Here is a 16,048-nt window from a genome sequence, read left to right as displayed (position 1 = left end):
AAAATCATACTTGGAAAATTTGTTGTGACTTATATTCCTTGAAGAATGAGTATATTACAGATGAATCAGATAGCATTTCTTCAAATCTAGAACGGGTTCATACTATAATTTGACCCCATTCGCCGCATTCTTTAAATAGCATAATGTTCTAATTGATGAAATTCATTGTCCAAGCGGGCCATGATAAACTTTAATTATATAAATTTCTGAAACTTTATATTCCGCCCCAAATGTGGAATCTGAAAAAGCGCCAATTTGGGCCAGTTTCCAAAACTGTGTTCTTGCCTTAATTTGCCTTCTCCTTCCTTCCTACCCTTCTTCTGCAGTCGACCCAGTGAGCGTTCTGACGATCGTCGTCACCCTTTGCGCACTAACATCGACTGAAGAACGAGGAAGGTAAGAAACTCGGACCCATTCTCCATTTCGTTCTTCCTTCGTGGTGGGTTTTTCCCTGATTCGCAATATCTGTTAGGGTTTTACGTTTCTAATCAAGTTACGTTTTTTTTCTTCCGATGGGTACTTCTGTTCTATCATTTGTGTATCGTGTATCAATCTTTGTCGCAAAAACTTCATTGGGTCTGTTGATATCCGTGAAATGGAAAAATCTTTCACAAATGTTCCTTGGATTGGTGCCTCTAACATGATGTATAATGTAATAAAAATATTCAGTGGGTTTTAAGATTTTTGGCTCCGCGACTGGAATCATGATCTATAGTTTCTTCGTGGAGCCAGTTTCGCGTCTGCCTTCTTTTTCTTGGTTCGCTTTCATTTGTTTCGATCTTCTAAGAAGGCCGTGATTTTATTTTCATCTCCCCGAAATATCCTGTAAACATAACTATTTGTTATCCATATTGTGGTACTAGTCTTCATTCCAGGCAATAAGACAAAAAATTTAAAATCCATGGGAGATTTATTATCCATATTGTTGACGGATGTGCACTACGTCAATCTCGAGGATAGCATAAGAACAAATGGGTTGATTCAGTTTATCAAAATCACATCAGCGTCATACTTTATAATTTCTTTATGATTAGAGCGGCTAACCTGCTCCATGATGTGTTAAATCTCCCATGGGTTATAAATTTTTTTGTCTCCTTGCCTGGAATGAAGATTAGTACTTGCTTCAATCCTTGGGAGGATTATGCTAAACCCTGATGATTTTGTCTACTCACATTAGAAGTTCTTTCATATGTTCTTTACTTAATCATCTGCGCGGACTTCTGACGGTGTTAATGTATTTTTTAATCTGACTTTCGTTTATTTAATCTGTGTTTTAGGCCTTATGATGTCTGCATCAGCGGAGAATGCTGCTGAGCCTGATGTGCCTTTGGAGACGAATGGAACAGAATCTCCACATAAAGGAGGAAATGGTGATGGTTCTGTTGTCGTAACAGGGGAGAGGAGATGGCCGGGATGGCCCGGGGAGAACGTTTTTAGAGTGCTAGTTCCGGCTCAGAAAGTCGGCAGCATAATCGGCCGCAAAGGGGAGTTTGTGAAGAAAATGTGCGAGGAATCGAAGGCCCGGATTAAAGTTCTTGATGCACCTCCTGGAGTCCCTGAAAGAATTGTGAGTTTCTTTATTCTTGAGAAATTGCGAGGATGAAATATTTTTTTCTTCTGAAATTGTCTTAGACAGATATATTTTTCAATTTTGAAAGTACTCGTGTGTATAAATTATCTCAGGCTCTCTAATTTCTAGTTATATTTTAGTTTACTGTTCTTTGAATTTTAGCAATTTACTGTTATATGTCATTGTGTTGAAAACATTCATCCAGATGCAGGTCCCGGAGCCTTTCAAACCTTGTCGGCTCCTTGATATAACTCTCGGAGCCTTTCAAATATTTTTTTTTGCAGTAGTATGTAGATGATATAACATCTTTCATGGATATCTTCTTTTTCGAGGATACCTGTGAATGAGAATTGTAGCATCCTCTCTTCTTTCTCTATTTTTATTCAAACCCACTGTAAGGTCTAATTGTATTGTAAGCACCCAGCCCATTATTTGGTAAGCACTCACCCTGGCGAAAAACTCCTGATCACTTGATGGTTGTTGTACATTTCCTTCACTTACTCTGACGATGACAACTCAGGATGGAGTTTCTTTGATTCTAATTTGTGGCTGATTGTGGTGGAATGTTTTTTAGCATTTTCTAAGTCCTTTAAGTAATTTATTATTTGAGGGAGTAACATTTTCTAAGGCCGTTAAGTAATTTATTATTTGATTGTGACAGCAAGAGTGTGTTGGTCATTATCTATGTTTCTCAAGGAAATTGGAAATGATCAGTGAATATCCCAAAAGCTCACAAATCAAACACCTAATGAACGAAAAATCCTTTTTTGCTATTATTTTTACCAGGTCATGGTCTCTGCCAAGGAAGAGCCGGATTCAGCCCTTCCTCCAGCCATTGATGGCCTTTTGAGGGTGCACAAACGCATCGTGGATGGGCTTGACGGTGACATTGGAGGAGCCCCCAGCGGTAACGTCATCACCCGGCTGCTCGTGGCAGCCTCTCAAGGTGGCAGCTTGATTGGCCGTCAGGGTGCGACCATCAAGTCCATCCAGGAGAACTCAAACTCCGTTGTCCGCGTCCTTGGTAGGGTTGAATCTCTCTCTTCCATCTTTACTACCCAATTTCTAATGTTTGTCATCACTGAGGAGGAGTCATCGTCGACTCGCATCCCGGACAGGACGACGATATCATCTTCGTTGTTCATCCTGAAGAGGATGTGAATGATGACATCATCATTGTCCTTTGTCCAGGCAGGAGGACGATGGGACAAAATTATCTTTGTCTATCATCATCCTTTAATTAGCCTTCGATGACAAGGATCATGAGGAAAATTTTCGTTTGTACAATGACGGGTATTAGGATGATTTTCTCTGCTCCAATTTTCAAATCTCTTCTTTGATGCAGAGGACGCGCCGGGATTTGCGCTGCAGGATGATAGAGTTGTGGAGATCCAGGGGGAAGTCAGTGGGGTCCACAAGGCTGTAGAGCTCATCGCCATCCAGTTGAGGAAATTCCTTGTCGACCGCAGTGTTCTCCCGCTCTTCGAGGCCTCTGTGAGTTTCCTTTTTTGGAAACCTTAAGATTCTTCTTCCATGGCTGATCCAATTTCTTTTAGCAGATGCCCATGTCCAGCATGCGCCCAGAGCAAAGCGGGCTCCCGCCATGGGGCCTGCCTCCCGGGCCCGGTGGCCCAACAGGATTTGGTGGTGGAGGCGGTGGTAACGGTGGTGGTGGCAACCCTCCGTTCATTCCGGGAAGGCCTCACGACAAGTTCTACCCTCCACCGGAGCTCTCCCCGTTGGACAAGCCTCCTTACCACACCCTTTCTGCTTATGGAAGAGAAGCTCCGCCGCTCGCGCCGCCGCCGCAGAGCTCTCTCATCACCCAGGTCTGTTCTTTCTTCTTCGATTTGGGGACGACTTGACGATGTTGACGTGTGGCATGGATGTTGGTTGATGGTATGTTGATGAAATCGTCAACATCAACTTGTTCAATGTCTTGGTCATGTTGCCCGCGGATACTTTCTTGTCGTTAGGGCTGATATTTTTAACTAGGCTTTACTAAGTTGATGGCTGACGTTAATGGCTGTTGACGGTAATGGGTACTATGCACGGTTGATACCAGCCATCAACTTAGTAAAAAAGCCTAGTTAAAAATATCAACGGTGCATAGTACCCATTGTCGTCAACTGTTGACGGTAACCTTGTCCACTTCGTCATCAATGAGGATTGATGATGTTGATTGCGACGAGTGCCAAACCCTCCGATTGCTCCTCTGTATCCTCTCGCTCGCTGACTGACCGAGGAGGGATGATTCTGCAGGTTACGCAGAGGATGCAGATCCCGCTGTCGTATGCAGATGCAGTGATAGGGACAGCGGGGGCCAGCATAAGCTACATTCGACGAGCCAGCGGTGCCACCATCACGATCCAGGAGACGAGAGGCGTACCAGGGGAGATGACCGTGGAGATCAACGGCAGCGCCAGCCAGGTTCAGACTGCGCAGCAGCTGATTCAGGTTCTGATTTGTCTTCCAACTGGAATTTGTTGGAAATTTCATGGCGGTTCCTTGTCAATTTGTTGTTGATTTGCTTTGATTATTTGCAGAATTTCATGGCGGAGGCAGCAGGATCGGCTCCAAAACCGAGCACTGGCGATCAAGGATATGGTTCATACCAGGCACATGGCCCTCCTGCTCATGGCGGGGGGAACTATGGGTCATCATATGGAGCTAGCTATGGATATTGAGATATAGGGATTGAGAGGGAGAAGGTTTAGAAGATGGTAATGGTGATTGTGGGATTAGGATTTCCTTTGATCAATCCTTGTTCTGATATAAGCTTTTCAATAGGTGGGTGAACTGCGAATTTTGTCTTTAATCCCTTCTTATTTAAAGTTATCTTCAAAAACTCTTTGTTTTTGTGAAGGTTCCTTAAACGATTCACAAAAACTCTTGGTTTTTGTGAAGGATGATCCAGTTGGGGTCTTTTATATGCCACCATCAAGGTTTGGGGATGGATGACAGAATAGGATGTATGGCATGGGGGGGTGTTTTGTGAATGGATGATGATGACTAAGGCTTGTGCACAGATGCAGATCTGTCATCCGTCCCATCCCTTTGTCATAAGTCATCCATCTGTTACAGAAGCCTTACCAAAATACAGGTCTGGCCCTGTGTCTTTTGTCCTATTCCATCTTCTGGATCTTAAAGGTATCATTATTTGCCATATGACTACGGTTCAAACAGAAACAATGGCAATCTTATTTCTTCTTTGTCATCTCCATTTTGGGGAGGATGAATAATGGGATGATGACAACTCATCTTTGTCATTGGTGATGAGGAACACTACCATGCCGCCTGAATAGTGCATGATCGTCCGAGACGTGGATAATGGACTGTTTGGGACAGGTTTTGTCTTGTTTTATGTCCCATTTTTTTGGGTCTGTTGGGGAACCATCCCCTCCAAACTCGTCCAGTCCGATGACTGTCTCGTCCAGAATCCTCCCTCCAAAATCAGAATAAAGAGAAAAATATGATAAAACAAAAAATAATAAATTCGTCCTGCATCTTGTCCATTAAGAATTGCCAAAAGTCATCGGTCACTGTGACAGATGATGTGATGGTAATAGAGGGTCTCAGATATCAAAGGACACGGTTTGACCGAAGTTGGCCAGACTGTACAAAACTGGATATTTGGTCAGACTTTTTTAGGGCTGTCTGAACATTTGGTCTGGGCCTTGTTGACCATCCATATAATATAATAAGTCTCTCCCCTTCTCTCACTCTCTTTCCCTATCCTTCTCTCAATCTCTCACTCGCGTCGTCTCCCTCTCTCTCTCTCTCTTCCACTCTCACTCTTTCCCTCTCTCATTTTCTCTCTCTCACAGTCTTACTCTCTCCCTCTCTCCAACTCGCACTCTCCCTCTTGCCAGCTCCCTCTCAATGTCTCTCTCACCCTCTCTCCCTCTCTCCCTCTTCCTCTCATTCTCTCTCTCTCTCACCCTCTCTCCCATTCTCATTCTCTCCCACTCTTCCTCTCATTCTCTCTCTCTCTCTCACCCTCTCTACCATTCTCATTCTCTCTCCCTCTTCCTCTCATTCTCTCTCTCTCTCACCCTCTCCATTCTCATTCTCTCCCACTCTTCCTCTCATTCTCTCTCTCTCTCTCTCACCCTCTCTACCATTCTCATTCTCTCCCACTCTTCCTCTCATTCTCTCTCTCTCTCACCCTCTCACCCTCTCTACCATTCTCATTCTCTCCCACTCTTCCTCTCATTCTCTCTCTCTCTCACCCTCTCTCCCATTCTCATTCTTTCCCACTCATCCTCTCATTCTCTCTCTCTCTCTCACTCTCCGCCGCTCTTCCTCTTGTTCTCTCATCCTCTCTTATTCTCTCCCCTCTCGTTCTTTCTCTCTCTCTCTATATCTCCTGTTCTCACTCTCTCTTTTTCTCCCTCTCAAACGCTCTCTCTATTGAAGTCTCTCTCTTCCTCTCTCCTTCCTGTAGTGCCTCCTCACTCTTTCCCTCTCCCTCTCCCTCTCTCTCCTCTTGCACTATCTCAGTCTCACTCTCTCTCTATCACTCTCCCTCTCTCTTTCTCCCATTCTCTCCTTTTCTCATCTCATTCTCTCCCCATTTCATGCTCCCTCTCTCATCATTGCCCTTTCACTCTCTTTCTCTCTCTCACACACTCTCTCCCTTTCGCTTTCTCAGTTTCCCCTTCTCACACTCTCTCCCTCTCAATTTCTGTCTCCCCTTCTCACCCTTTCTCACTCTCCCCATCTCTCTCTCTTCTCTCTTCACTCGTACTCTCTTATGCTCTTTCACTCTCTAATTATATTCCTCGCACTCTTTCTCTCGCCTTCTCTTACCCTCTCATTATCAAACACTAATTAGGCACCAGAGGCTGACATTAAGAGGAAGTCTGACATTGACTAATCAACACAACTGGCTGAGACTAAGGCCATACCAAACTTAAGATCAAACCATACCGTGTCCTTTCCAAGTCTCAGACGGGTAATGTGACGGGACAACTGCCACACATGACAATGGTGATGGAATTTTTTGTACAGTTCTAGTTCCGGATCCTCCGGGATGTGGACGATGGATGGGACAGGACAATAGATTTCAGCTTCATCCAAAGCATCCCATCCTGGGATTCGTCCATTGAAGAAGAATATCGCCCGCATCCCGACTTTGCCAGTTTCATCCCCTCCAGAGAAAAACTGTCCCGTCCCTCGTCCCCGACAAATAAGAAATCACGTTTAAAATTTTAATATACTTTTTCTAAGTTTTCAAGGGAAATATAGAGGAGAGAGAAAGCAGAGGGACATATGTACAATTACTTTTGGGGGGCATCAGTTTGCGCATGAGAAAAAAACAGGGACTTTGATGCATAATCTCTTCGATCCCTACATTTATGTGCCAGAATACAGAGTTATTTTTTAGTGGTGGGAAAGCTGCAGTAATTCTTTAGAAAAGCCCGGTTCTCTTTGTCTTTGAGCTTTCATTCCTCAATCCACTTATTCGTTCTTTCAAGGAATTGATTAAAAGATGCCACATGGCAGTAATTCTTTAGAATAGCCCGGTTCTCTTTGTCTTTGAGCTTTCATTCTTCAATCCACTTATTCGATCTTTCAAAGAATTGATTAAAAGATGCCACATGGCAAGATCTCAACCGTCGGAAGCAAATCCAATGGAGTTCTGTCTATCCCTTACAGTCCATCCGAGACCTCCGGACGGGACGGTTTTTTTGTCTGACGATAGGAAAACCTTCCAGTCCGTTCGTCCCGGAATGAATTTCCATCCCCGTTTCCGTCCAATCTTGTGGACGGGACGATTTTTTCGTCCTGGGACGAAAGACCGTCCGTCCGCGTCCCTGCACCATTTCAGTCAGTACATTGTTCAACGCCTACAGACGGGACGGTTTTATCGTCCCGGCGGACGGAATTCCGTCTCGTCCGACGTCCCGCGTCCGTACACTGTAGCCGCGTGTCATATAAAACGATCCTCGACAGCGCGGGAAATAATACATACGAAGCTTTAGCATCGTCGAAGAGCAGATCGCCATGGATGTTGATCCCGAAGATCTGTTCCGCGACGATTCGGACTCCGAAGACGAGTTCAACAAGGTGATACTCGTTCTCCGATCTTGTTTTTAACTTTTGATACGGTTCAGTTTCTGGTTTGATTCATTCATCTCTTTTTTGTTTAATCTGTGGTTCTGTTTTTAGGAATTTGAGGCGAACAAAGAGCTCGTGGTCTACCTCATCGACTCGTCCCCCAGCATGTTCGCTCCTTTCAGCGAGAGTGTGAGGGTTTTTCTCTTAATTTTACTGTTTTTTTTTAAATATTGTTTCGTATTCTACCTCATTTTAAATACAGTACCGGATGCTGCTGCCTCATTTTACTTGTGCGCGTTTTCTCCGAGGAAAATTCCTTCGACTTGCGATGTTCTTTAGACTCCCTAATGTCTCCGAATGTTAAAAACGTTGCTGAATTTTTCGTTGTTTTCACTTCTACATACGTTGAAAGGCCGAAACTTTTACCTTGAACTCCTTGTTATGATCTATGTCATGATCAGGTTATGTCTGTCTTCTGCAACTTAACTCCCTTGTGTCCCTGGAGCTTTGTCCTTGTAGATTTACTTGTATCATTTCAGTTTTTGAGGAGTACGCTGTTTTTCTACCTTAGAAATGTCCCTCAATGAGTACCGACACGTCCAAAGTCTATATCAGAAATTCAGTTTTAACGGAATACATCATTTTTTGAAGGAGGTTATTTCGCATCCAAATATTCTTTTATTTTGTCGTGTGTTAAAGTCGATGAATTTATTTTATAACTTTGAAATTTTAGTTGGTTAATCGTAGGGTTTCATTTTAGTAGTATATCAATTAACTTCTCAAAGAATGAATGCCTCATGAGGAAAATTTTTATTATAGTCTGACTGGCATGACCTAGGTTTCATCATTCACGTTTATGAATTTCTGGTACTTCAACAAATGTTCCTTGATCACCAATGTTAATTGAACTCGTAAGTTATATTAAGAAGATGCTCCTTCCTGCTGGTTTATTTCAGGACACAGAAGGGAGTACTTATTTTCATATTGTTGTGGACAGCATCTTGCAGTCTTTGAAGACCCAAATCATCAGTAGATCATATGATGAAGTTGCAATTTGTTTTTTCAACACAGTGAGTCATAATTTTACTAAATGCCTACCAGTACAGATTATCAACCGTTGCTTTGGTATGTACTCTAGGGTTACTTTTTGCTTGGCTATATGTTTTTGCGTCTACTGTTTTTTTTATTTTGCATGCTTCACAAGGTGGTGCCACAGTATGACAACAAAAATGGCAGTCTGTTTACAATGTTTGCTGTGAGGCTATCAACTGGTGTGTAGAATTGGTATGGTAAAACATTTAATTGGCATTAAAAACATTATTGAAAGTCCAATATAATTTCGCTAATGGGAGTTCCTGTTAGGGCTCCGAATTCCCTAACAATGAATACTCTTCGATTCAGATAAAGAATACCGAATTTCGTCTTAGTTCCAACAATTCGCACTTAGGGAAAACCGCTATAGAACTTTGAATGTTCGGGATAACAGAACAAGATAGAAAATAAGTCCTGATGGTGAGAGAGGATAGAAAACTCTCCTAGATTGGAGAAGAAGATCTGCCAGCCGTATCGGTCGAGGCAGCCACGCGAGGAGGATCTCCGTCGTCGACAGTTGAATACTTCTTCATCTCTTGAGCTTGAATGCTCCGCCTATTTATAGCCTTGTGACCTGCTCTTTTGAGTTGCCCAACTTCCCGCCTTATTTCAAACCATCCCGCACGTGGGATTAGTCCGCACGTGCCAGAGTCCTGACCTTTCTCTTCTTCTTTTGGTAGGTTTTCAACGAACGTTTATCAGTTCCACACAGGCCCTCTATTCATTTTCCGAGTTTTACATTTAAAGCTTGAATTTTTTCCTGTATGGACTCTAATACCAAGCAGAACTCCATAGGTAGACGGAAATTTATCTGAGAAGGGAGAGTAGTGGAGAACAACAAGAGGGGAATTGGAGGAATTCTACTCCCCTGGAACTTGGTTAATTGAACAGTAAAACAGACTCAATTAGCATCAAGGGTGCAGTACCTTTACATAAGAGCAAGAAACTAACACAGTGATATGCATTGGATATAAGAACTCAAGGGAGGCATAATGGAGTAACAGGGACTGTCGTCCAGTTTCTCGGGCCCAGTAGCCTACCCCAACAACCAATTTGGCCCCTGGTCAGCCCGTGAAGTGGAAATTATGCCTCACAAGACATTGTTGTAAGGAGGAAAACATCATCCCAATGATGTAGGAGATGTGGGCGAGTTTCCATAAGGGGAGATGATCATCTATTCACATCGGAGGAGAGGAGATCCACAGAAAGTGCTGTTGCTGTATCCGATGTTCGTTCAATTCTGGGCATTCTACAACCAGGCGTCATCAAATTGCAGGGCATCTTCTTCCAGACAAAGATATCCATCCTCTTCAACACTGTGGCCATTCACAACATGTTGTGGGACCTGCTTTGTTGCCGACTGTCGATACTGGTCTCACCGTTAGGAAGCTTCTTCATCTGGGGATATGGTTACCTCTAATGCTGCTATGAGCAGTGAAACTAGATAGAATTCAACATACATTGTGAAAGGTTTATCTAAGACTTTAACTGATGGAATTGGGAAGCATTGGCCCAATCTTGAGGTCCCCGTCCACATGATCAAGGTGGGTTCTCTTTGGTGGGGCCATGTCCACTTGAAGCTCCTGCTGATCCATTTTCATGCACCAAGGTGCTGTCATCACGTGACAAGGGCTGCCACTAATGCCATCTCTGTTCCAGGGATGGATTCATGCTATGTATAACCATTGATGAATAATTTTAGGCAATGTTCCCAGATGTCTTTTGTCCCCTGAATAGATTACAAACACTGAGAATGATCAACCGTGCCATTCCTCTGGTGTCAGGAGGTCACCCAGTGAACCTGTGCTCCTCCCAGTACACCCTACGTGCAGATGACCAAAAATGAAAAGACTGTCCAGGATCTCTCAATGCATTGTTCAACCATGGCAAAGTCCCTATGACAGTGGGGGAATCCTGTTGAAGAAGAAAGAAAAGACCTGGTAATTCAGGGTGGATTACTAAGCGGTGAACTAGATGACAGTTTGATAAGATCAAGAAAATGAAATCCAAAATATGATCTTATTCTGTCTTCGGAGAGAAGATCTTTATCAGTTCGTGTCACGAGACAATTGCAGAACGAGAGAAATGTTCGAAATGTGTACAATGTAGATTCGCGGAGAATGAATAGAAGATAACACGAACCAGGATCGTGAGATCCTTCTTCTGGACGCAGGCTTCTCCTGCTCTCCAGCCTTTCCCCGTGCTCCTAGATGGGAACCCAACAACTTCTTGGAATTTTTTCTCTGTAGGTCTGTCCCTGTCTTTATTTATAGGGTCGTTGACCCTCTTAGTCCTCTTGAGCTGACGTGGACTTATTTCTTTGGTTAAATCGCCTTCTTTTATATTTTTTTGAGAAGAACATATCACAGTTCCACTGTGTTTCCCCATTCCATTGGTCGACGGACTCAACGGTATGAAGACCTTCTCCAAGCTCAGCCTGAAGTTTACACACCACCAAATTCACATGAAGGAGAAAGATGATAGGATCCTTGTCTGGCTCGCCCAAGACTCAGTAGAATTCAAATATTGCAACAAATGTTCTCAATGAACAATAGAGGAGACTGAGGTTCATATAAGAAACTTAAATAAGGGCTAGTACCCCCCACTTTTAACAATATATTCACCAAAAATCATTAAAATTTTGTGGCTACTAGGGTTTGGGAAGGATTTTCTGTGAACCTTGATGAGCAAGTTGTTGTGATGCGAAGCACACTGATAATGGTCGACCTAGCAGTTCTCTCTTGTGCCTTTTTCTGTAGATATATTTTTTTTGAAGAAAAAAGAAGGAATATCACCCGCAATCAGTGATCAACCTGATGTTAATATTATATGTGCCTTTCTTCATGGTACCTGAACAAGGAGATTTATATGGAACTACCCCTGGTTATTGTTAGATCATGTGTATTAAGTTCGGTTTATCAAAATGTACTATTGGGCCCATATCTTATAAATGGGCCCAACCATTGTAAAATATGACCGTTGATTCCAACGGTCATATTCCTCAACGGCCATATCTTATAAAAAGGAGACATGTAACATCTGGTGGGTTAAGTTGTTTTTTGATCAATAAAATTATCTTTCTTTTCTACTCTTCGGTGTTCCAAAATCACATGGTATCAGAGCAGTTTGGAAGCATCGGGTAGCAACGATTTCGTCAAAGTTTCGGCGGCGATCTCTGCACTTGTCAGCGGCGACTTCAGCAACGATTTCGATCTATCGTTCGGCGACGTTTTTAGCGCTCGTCGACGGCGATCTTTGCATCCGTCGGAGGCGATTTCAGAATCTGTCGACGGCGATTTCAGCATCAATAGACGGCGATTTCAGCATTCGTCTGCGGCCATTTCAGCATCTATCGGCGGCGTTTTTCAGCAGTCGTTCTACACGATTTCAGCAGTCGTTTTTCAGCCGTTGACGGCGATTTCAGCATCTATAAACGGCAAGTTCCGCATTCGTCGGCAGCCATTTCAGCACCTATCGGCGGCGTTTTTTCAGCAATCGTTCTCCGCGACGACCTCGACCGCATCTTCTTAGGCGGCTTCCATCAGTCCTTAGACGATTTTTTGGCAGTATCCCTCTACGACGAATTCGGCGCCCTCTGGCGACGATTCTTTGGCAGCATTTCTTTGGCACTCTTTCGACAAGTTTTTTTTTGGCGATTCCTCCTTTTTTCGGCGGCATCTTCTTACGGCGCTTTCAGAAACTTCAGCGACATTCTTCGGCATTGTTTGGCATCGCAGGGTGGCAAGTTCAGCATCTTTCATCCACGGTCTTCTGGTGACATTTCTTCTCCAGAGACCGAAGACTCTGTGAGGTGTTGCAGAAAGTCTGAGTGCACATATTTCAGATGGGAAAATCCAAGCTGGTTGAGCAGGAACCCGAGATCACCCCCTTAACTACTGTTAAGACCGGTGAGACACCCACTCAGTCAAGATTGATTTTACCTGATCTTGACATCAAGTATAATGGGATCAATGGACAAAAGTGGATAACTTTGGTCCAAAGGTCCCTTAAAGCTGTTTACTTGGGGCATCACCTGACAGAAGCCCCCCCTTCAACAGACGCTCCCAAGCTCGACAGAGTAATTTGGGAATCTGACCAAGCTCTTATCACCAACTCTATGATCAAGAATATGGAATCAGACCAGGCCGATGATTATCTACTTATTGACTGCGTACGAGACTTGTGGCAAGAGATCATGTGCTGCAACGCATAGCGATTACCGTGTTTATGATCTTCGAGAACAAGAAAGGGCGTTGAAACAGGGCAGTCTATTAATCTCTTCCTATTCCGCGAAATTAAAAGCAATATGGAGGGAGCTGGACCTTCTCTGGCCCACAGGCGACAAGAACTCCCCATCCTATCTCAGAGAAACCAAATTCAGGACTCTCACCTTTCTGATGGGGCTGAATTCGGAATATGAAAATCTTAGAAGCCAATTGTTGCACAGAGAAAGATTCCCCACCTTGGCGGAAGCTATCTCTGAGTTACAAGGAGCGAAAGAAAAACTTAATTCCAAGGATGGCGAGACATCTACCCCTGTCTCAATGGCTCACTTGGCTAAGAAAGGAGAGCCAAAGGGAAATGTGAATACCGCAGCCACGTCTTCTACCAACTCCCAGCACCAGAAATCTACTCCACAGGAAGGTACTTCCTCAGAACTTATCTGTGGTTATTGCAGGAAACCAGGCCACCTAAAAAGAGAGTGCAGAAAGTTGGCATGGAAGGAAGAACAAATCTGGAAAGGGACGTGGAATCCAGGTCAACACAAGAAAGCCTTTGTGGCGAGTGAAGGAGAGGAACCATCTACTGCCAGGAAGGGGGAGGACGGAAGCGAAATTCAGAAGCTTATTCAGTCGGAAGTGAACAAAATTCTTCAAAATTTTAGCTCCACGTCCCTCGTCCAGTCAGGTATGAAGTTTGCTTTCACTATGATTAGAAATACACCTACTACAAGTTCTTGGATTTTAGATTCTGGGGCGACAGATCACATGTCACCCCACAAAATGCTATTTCAGAATTATGAATCAGAAACTAGTAATCTCAGGGTCTTTACCGCAAATGGGGGGATATTAGAAGTGGCAGGAAGGGGGTCAATTGAGATTAAAGGGAAAACACTGAAAGGGGTTTTACATGTACCAGGATTGAAAGCAAATTTACTGTCTTTAATTCAGTTAGTAAACGATACTGGCTGGCGATTTATTCTAGACTCAGATTCTTGTTCCTTGTGTCTTAAGGAAAGCGGACGGAAGATTTCATCTGTTAAGAGGCAGGGAGGACTTCTCTTGCTAGATGGAGTGGAGGAGGATGACGAGCCGAAATCCACCTATTCCGTCCAGAGTGAAGAGCGGATCATCCTCCTGCATAGGAGATTAGGACACCCTTCTTTCCACATTCTGAAACATTCTCATCCCTACTTGTTTAAAGGAATTGTTTTTGATCATTTAAATTGTGAAAGTTGCCAGTTTGCTAAACACAAACGATCTTCATTCCCAAGTTCAGACCATAGGATGCAATCAGCATTTGAATGTATCCATAGTGATGTATGGGGACCTTGCTCTATACTTGGACTATCCCATCACAAGTGGTTCATCTTATTTGTAGATGATTTCTCTAGATATACATGGGTATATCTACTGAAATCCAAAAACGAGATCCCATCTGTCATCATTAAGTTCTGTGAAATGATGCATACCCAGTTTGGGAAGAAAGTCAAGATATTTAGATCAGATAATGCAACAGAATATTTTTGTGGAAAAGTGAATAATTACATGGAAGAGAAAGGAATAATTCATCAGTCCTCATGTGTAAATACCCCTCAGCAGAATGGGCTTGCTGAGAGGAAGATTGGCCATATAATGTCTTCAGCCCGAGCCCTTTTGTTTCAAGGGAACTGCCCTAAAAATTATTGGGCTGAGGCAGTTGCAACAGCCACTCACCTTATAAATCGAACTTCTTCAAAAACTCTGAACTATCATGCTCCTATTGATTTATTGTCTGCTGAATTTTCGCATTTATCCTTAAGGACTAACCTCCCGGCCAAGGTGTTTGGTTGTGTTGTGTATATTCAAGTGCATCATGCAGGGAAATTGGATCCTCGAGCCTTAAAATGCGTATTTCTGGGATATTTGCCAACCCAGAAAGGTTATAAATGTTATCATCCAAGCTCCAGGAAGATCTTCATCACGGCAGATGTGAAGTTTGATGAACTCAGAATGTTCCATGATGACTCAGAACGGTCAGAAGCATATCTAGAGTCCACTGGGAACACTGAGCCAGGAAGCGACAGTATACAGCAAAGTCTCTCGTCAGCAGCAGAAATCCAAGATACAATCGTGGCTATAAGCACTCCTCCAAGCTCCGCCTGAGGAGGGGGAGGAGTCTTACAGACCACGGGATGATTCTATTGAAGAACCAGTGCCAGCAAGTGAAGAAGACTCAGGAAATAATGGCTGGTCCATTGCTGTAAGCAAGGGAACTCGTAGCTGTACGAAGACTAAACTCTATCCAGTCAGAAATTACCTATCCTACTCCCGGCTCTCTCCAGAGTTTACTCGGGTGGTTCAAGCTCTGCTGACAGTATCTATTCCGAAGAATGTGACTGAAGCTATGTTATCTGCAGAATGGAAGACGGCTATGGAAGAAGAGATGGCAGCACTGAAGAAGAACGGCACTTGGGAGATGGGCCCACTCCCACCTGGAAAGAAGCTAGTGGGAAGTCGATGGGTGTTCTCGGTAAAGTATCATTCAGACGGGTCAGTTGCACGACATAAAGCACGATTGGTGGCACAGGGCTACACTCAGTCTTATGGAGTTGACTACAACGAGACCTTTGCCCCGGTTGCCAAGCTGAACATGGTCCGGGTATTGATAGCACTTGCAGCAATGTTTGATTGGAAGCTTTATCAATACGATGTGAAGAATGCCTTCTTACATGGAGAATTGAAAGAGGAAGTATTTCTGGCACCTCCTCCTGGATATCGTCTAAGTCAAAATTCAGGGGATGTATGTCATCTCAAGAAATCTTTATATGGACTGAAACAATCGCCGAGAGCGTGGTTTGGGAGATTCTCAACAGTTATATTATCAGTTGGATTCTTTCAAAGTGAGGGCGACCACACTTTGTTTATAAAACATGGCAAGAATGGAAAGATCACAATCCTGATTGTGTATGTGGACGACATTATCATCACTGGAGATGACCATACTGAAATTCAGAAACTGGAACATCTCTCATCATCTTTTGACATCAAGGCCCTGGGTCTAATGACATATTTTCTGGGAATCGAAGTGGCTTATTCTCGGTCAGGGATTGTACTCTCTCAG

At 43.5% G+C, this 16,048-nt stretch overlaps 2 protein-coding genes across 4 annotated transcripts in view; both read left to right on the top strand.

Moving 5' to 3' along the window:
- The first annotated feature begins 236 nt into the window (after positions 1–236).
- On the top strand, positions 237–4,388 carry FLK (RNA-binding KH domain-containing protein). Of its 2 annotated transcripts, none has more exons than XM_078573693.1 (7): positions 237–396; positions 1,278–1,567; positions 2,357–2,594; positions 2,916–3,064; positions 3,130–3,399; positions 3,833–4,027; positions 4,117–4,388. In XM_078573693.1, the coding sequence occupies exons 2-7, from the start codon at positions 1,283–1,285 to the stop codon at positions 4,255–4,257; spliced, it is 1,278 nt and encodes a 425-aa protein (XP_078429819.1). In that variant the 5' UTR covers positions 237–396; positions 1,278–1,282; the 3' UTR covers positions 4,258–4,388. The 2 variants fall into 2 exon arrangements, with proteins under 2 accessions (XP_078429819.1, XP_078429818.1); XM_078573692.1 differs by having other exon boundaries at positions 3,127–3,399.
- Positions 4,389–7,545: 3,157 nt separating this feature from the next.
- Positions 7,546–16,048, top strand: part of KU70 (ATP-dependent DNA helicase 2 subunit Ku70-like protein) — a 28,775-nt gene continuing 20,272 nt past the window's right edge. For both annotated transcript variants that reach the window (XM_078573689.1, XM_078573688.1), the window contains exons 1-3: positions 7,546–7,642; positions 7,745–7,822; positions 8,590–8,703. In XM_078573689.1, coding sequence (XP_078429815.1) covers positions 7,580–7,642; positions 7,745–7,822; positions 8,590–8,703 — 255 coding nt within the window. In that variant the 5' untranslated portion in view covers positions 7,546–7,579. The remainder of the gene's footprint in view (positions 7,643–7,744; positions 7,823–8,589; positions 8,704–16,048) is intronic.

The sequence above is a fragment of the Wolffia australiana genome, chromosome 4 (assembly GCF_029677425.1).
Source record: "Wolffia australiana isolate 7733 chromosome 4, ASM2967742v1".
In the NCBI taxonomy this organism is placed as follows: domain Eukaryota; kingdom Viridiplantae; phylum Streptophyta; class Magnoliopsida; order Alismatales; family Araceae; genus Wolffia; species Wolffia australiana.
This window is presented reverse-complemented; position numbering and strand designations above follow the sequence as displayed.

What these genes read in the sequence shown, in the direction of transcription:
- FLK (XM_078573692.1), top strand. Translation starts at nt 1,283, where the DNA reads ATGATGTCTGCATCAGCGGAGAATGCTGCTGAGCCTGATGTGCCTTTG. An exon ending in CTGGAGTCCCTGAAAGAATT is followed by an intron (nt 1,568 to 2,356) that starts GTGAGTTTCTTT and finishes TATTTTTACCAG; the next exon opens with GTCATGGTCTCTGCCAAGGA. An exon ending in AGAGCTCTCTCATCACCCAG is followed by an intron (nt 3,400 to 3,832) that starts GTCTGTTCTTTC and finishes ATGATTCTGCAG; the next exon opens with GTTACGCAGAGGATGCAGAT.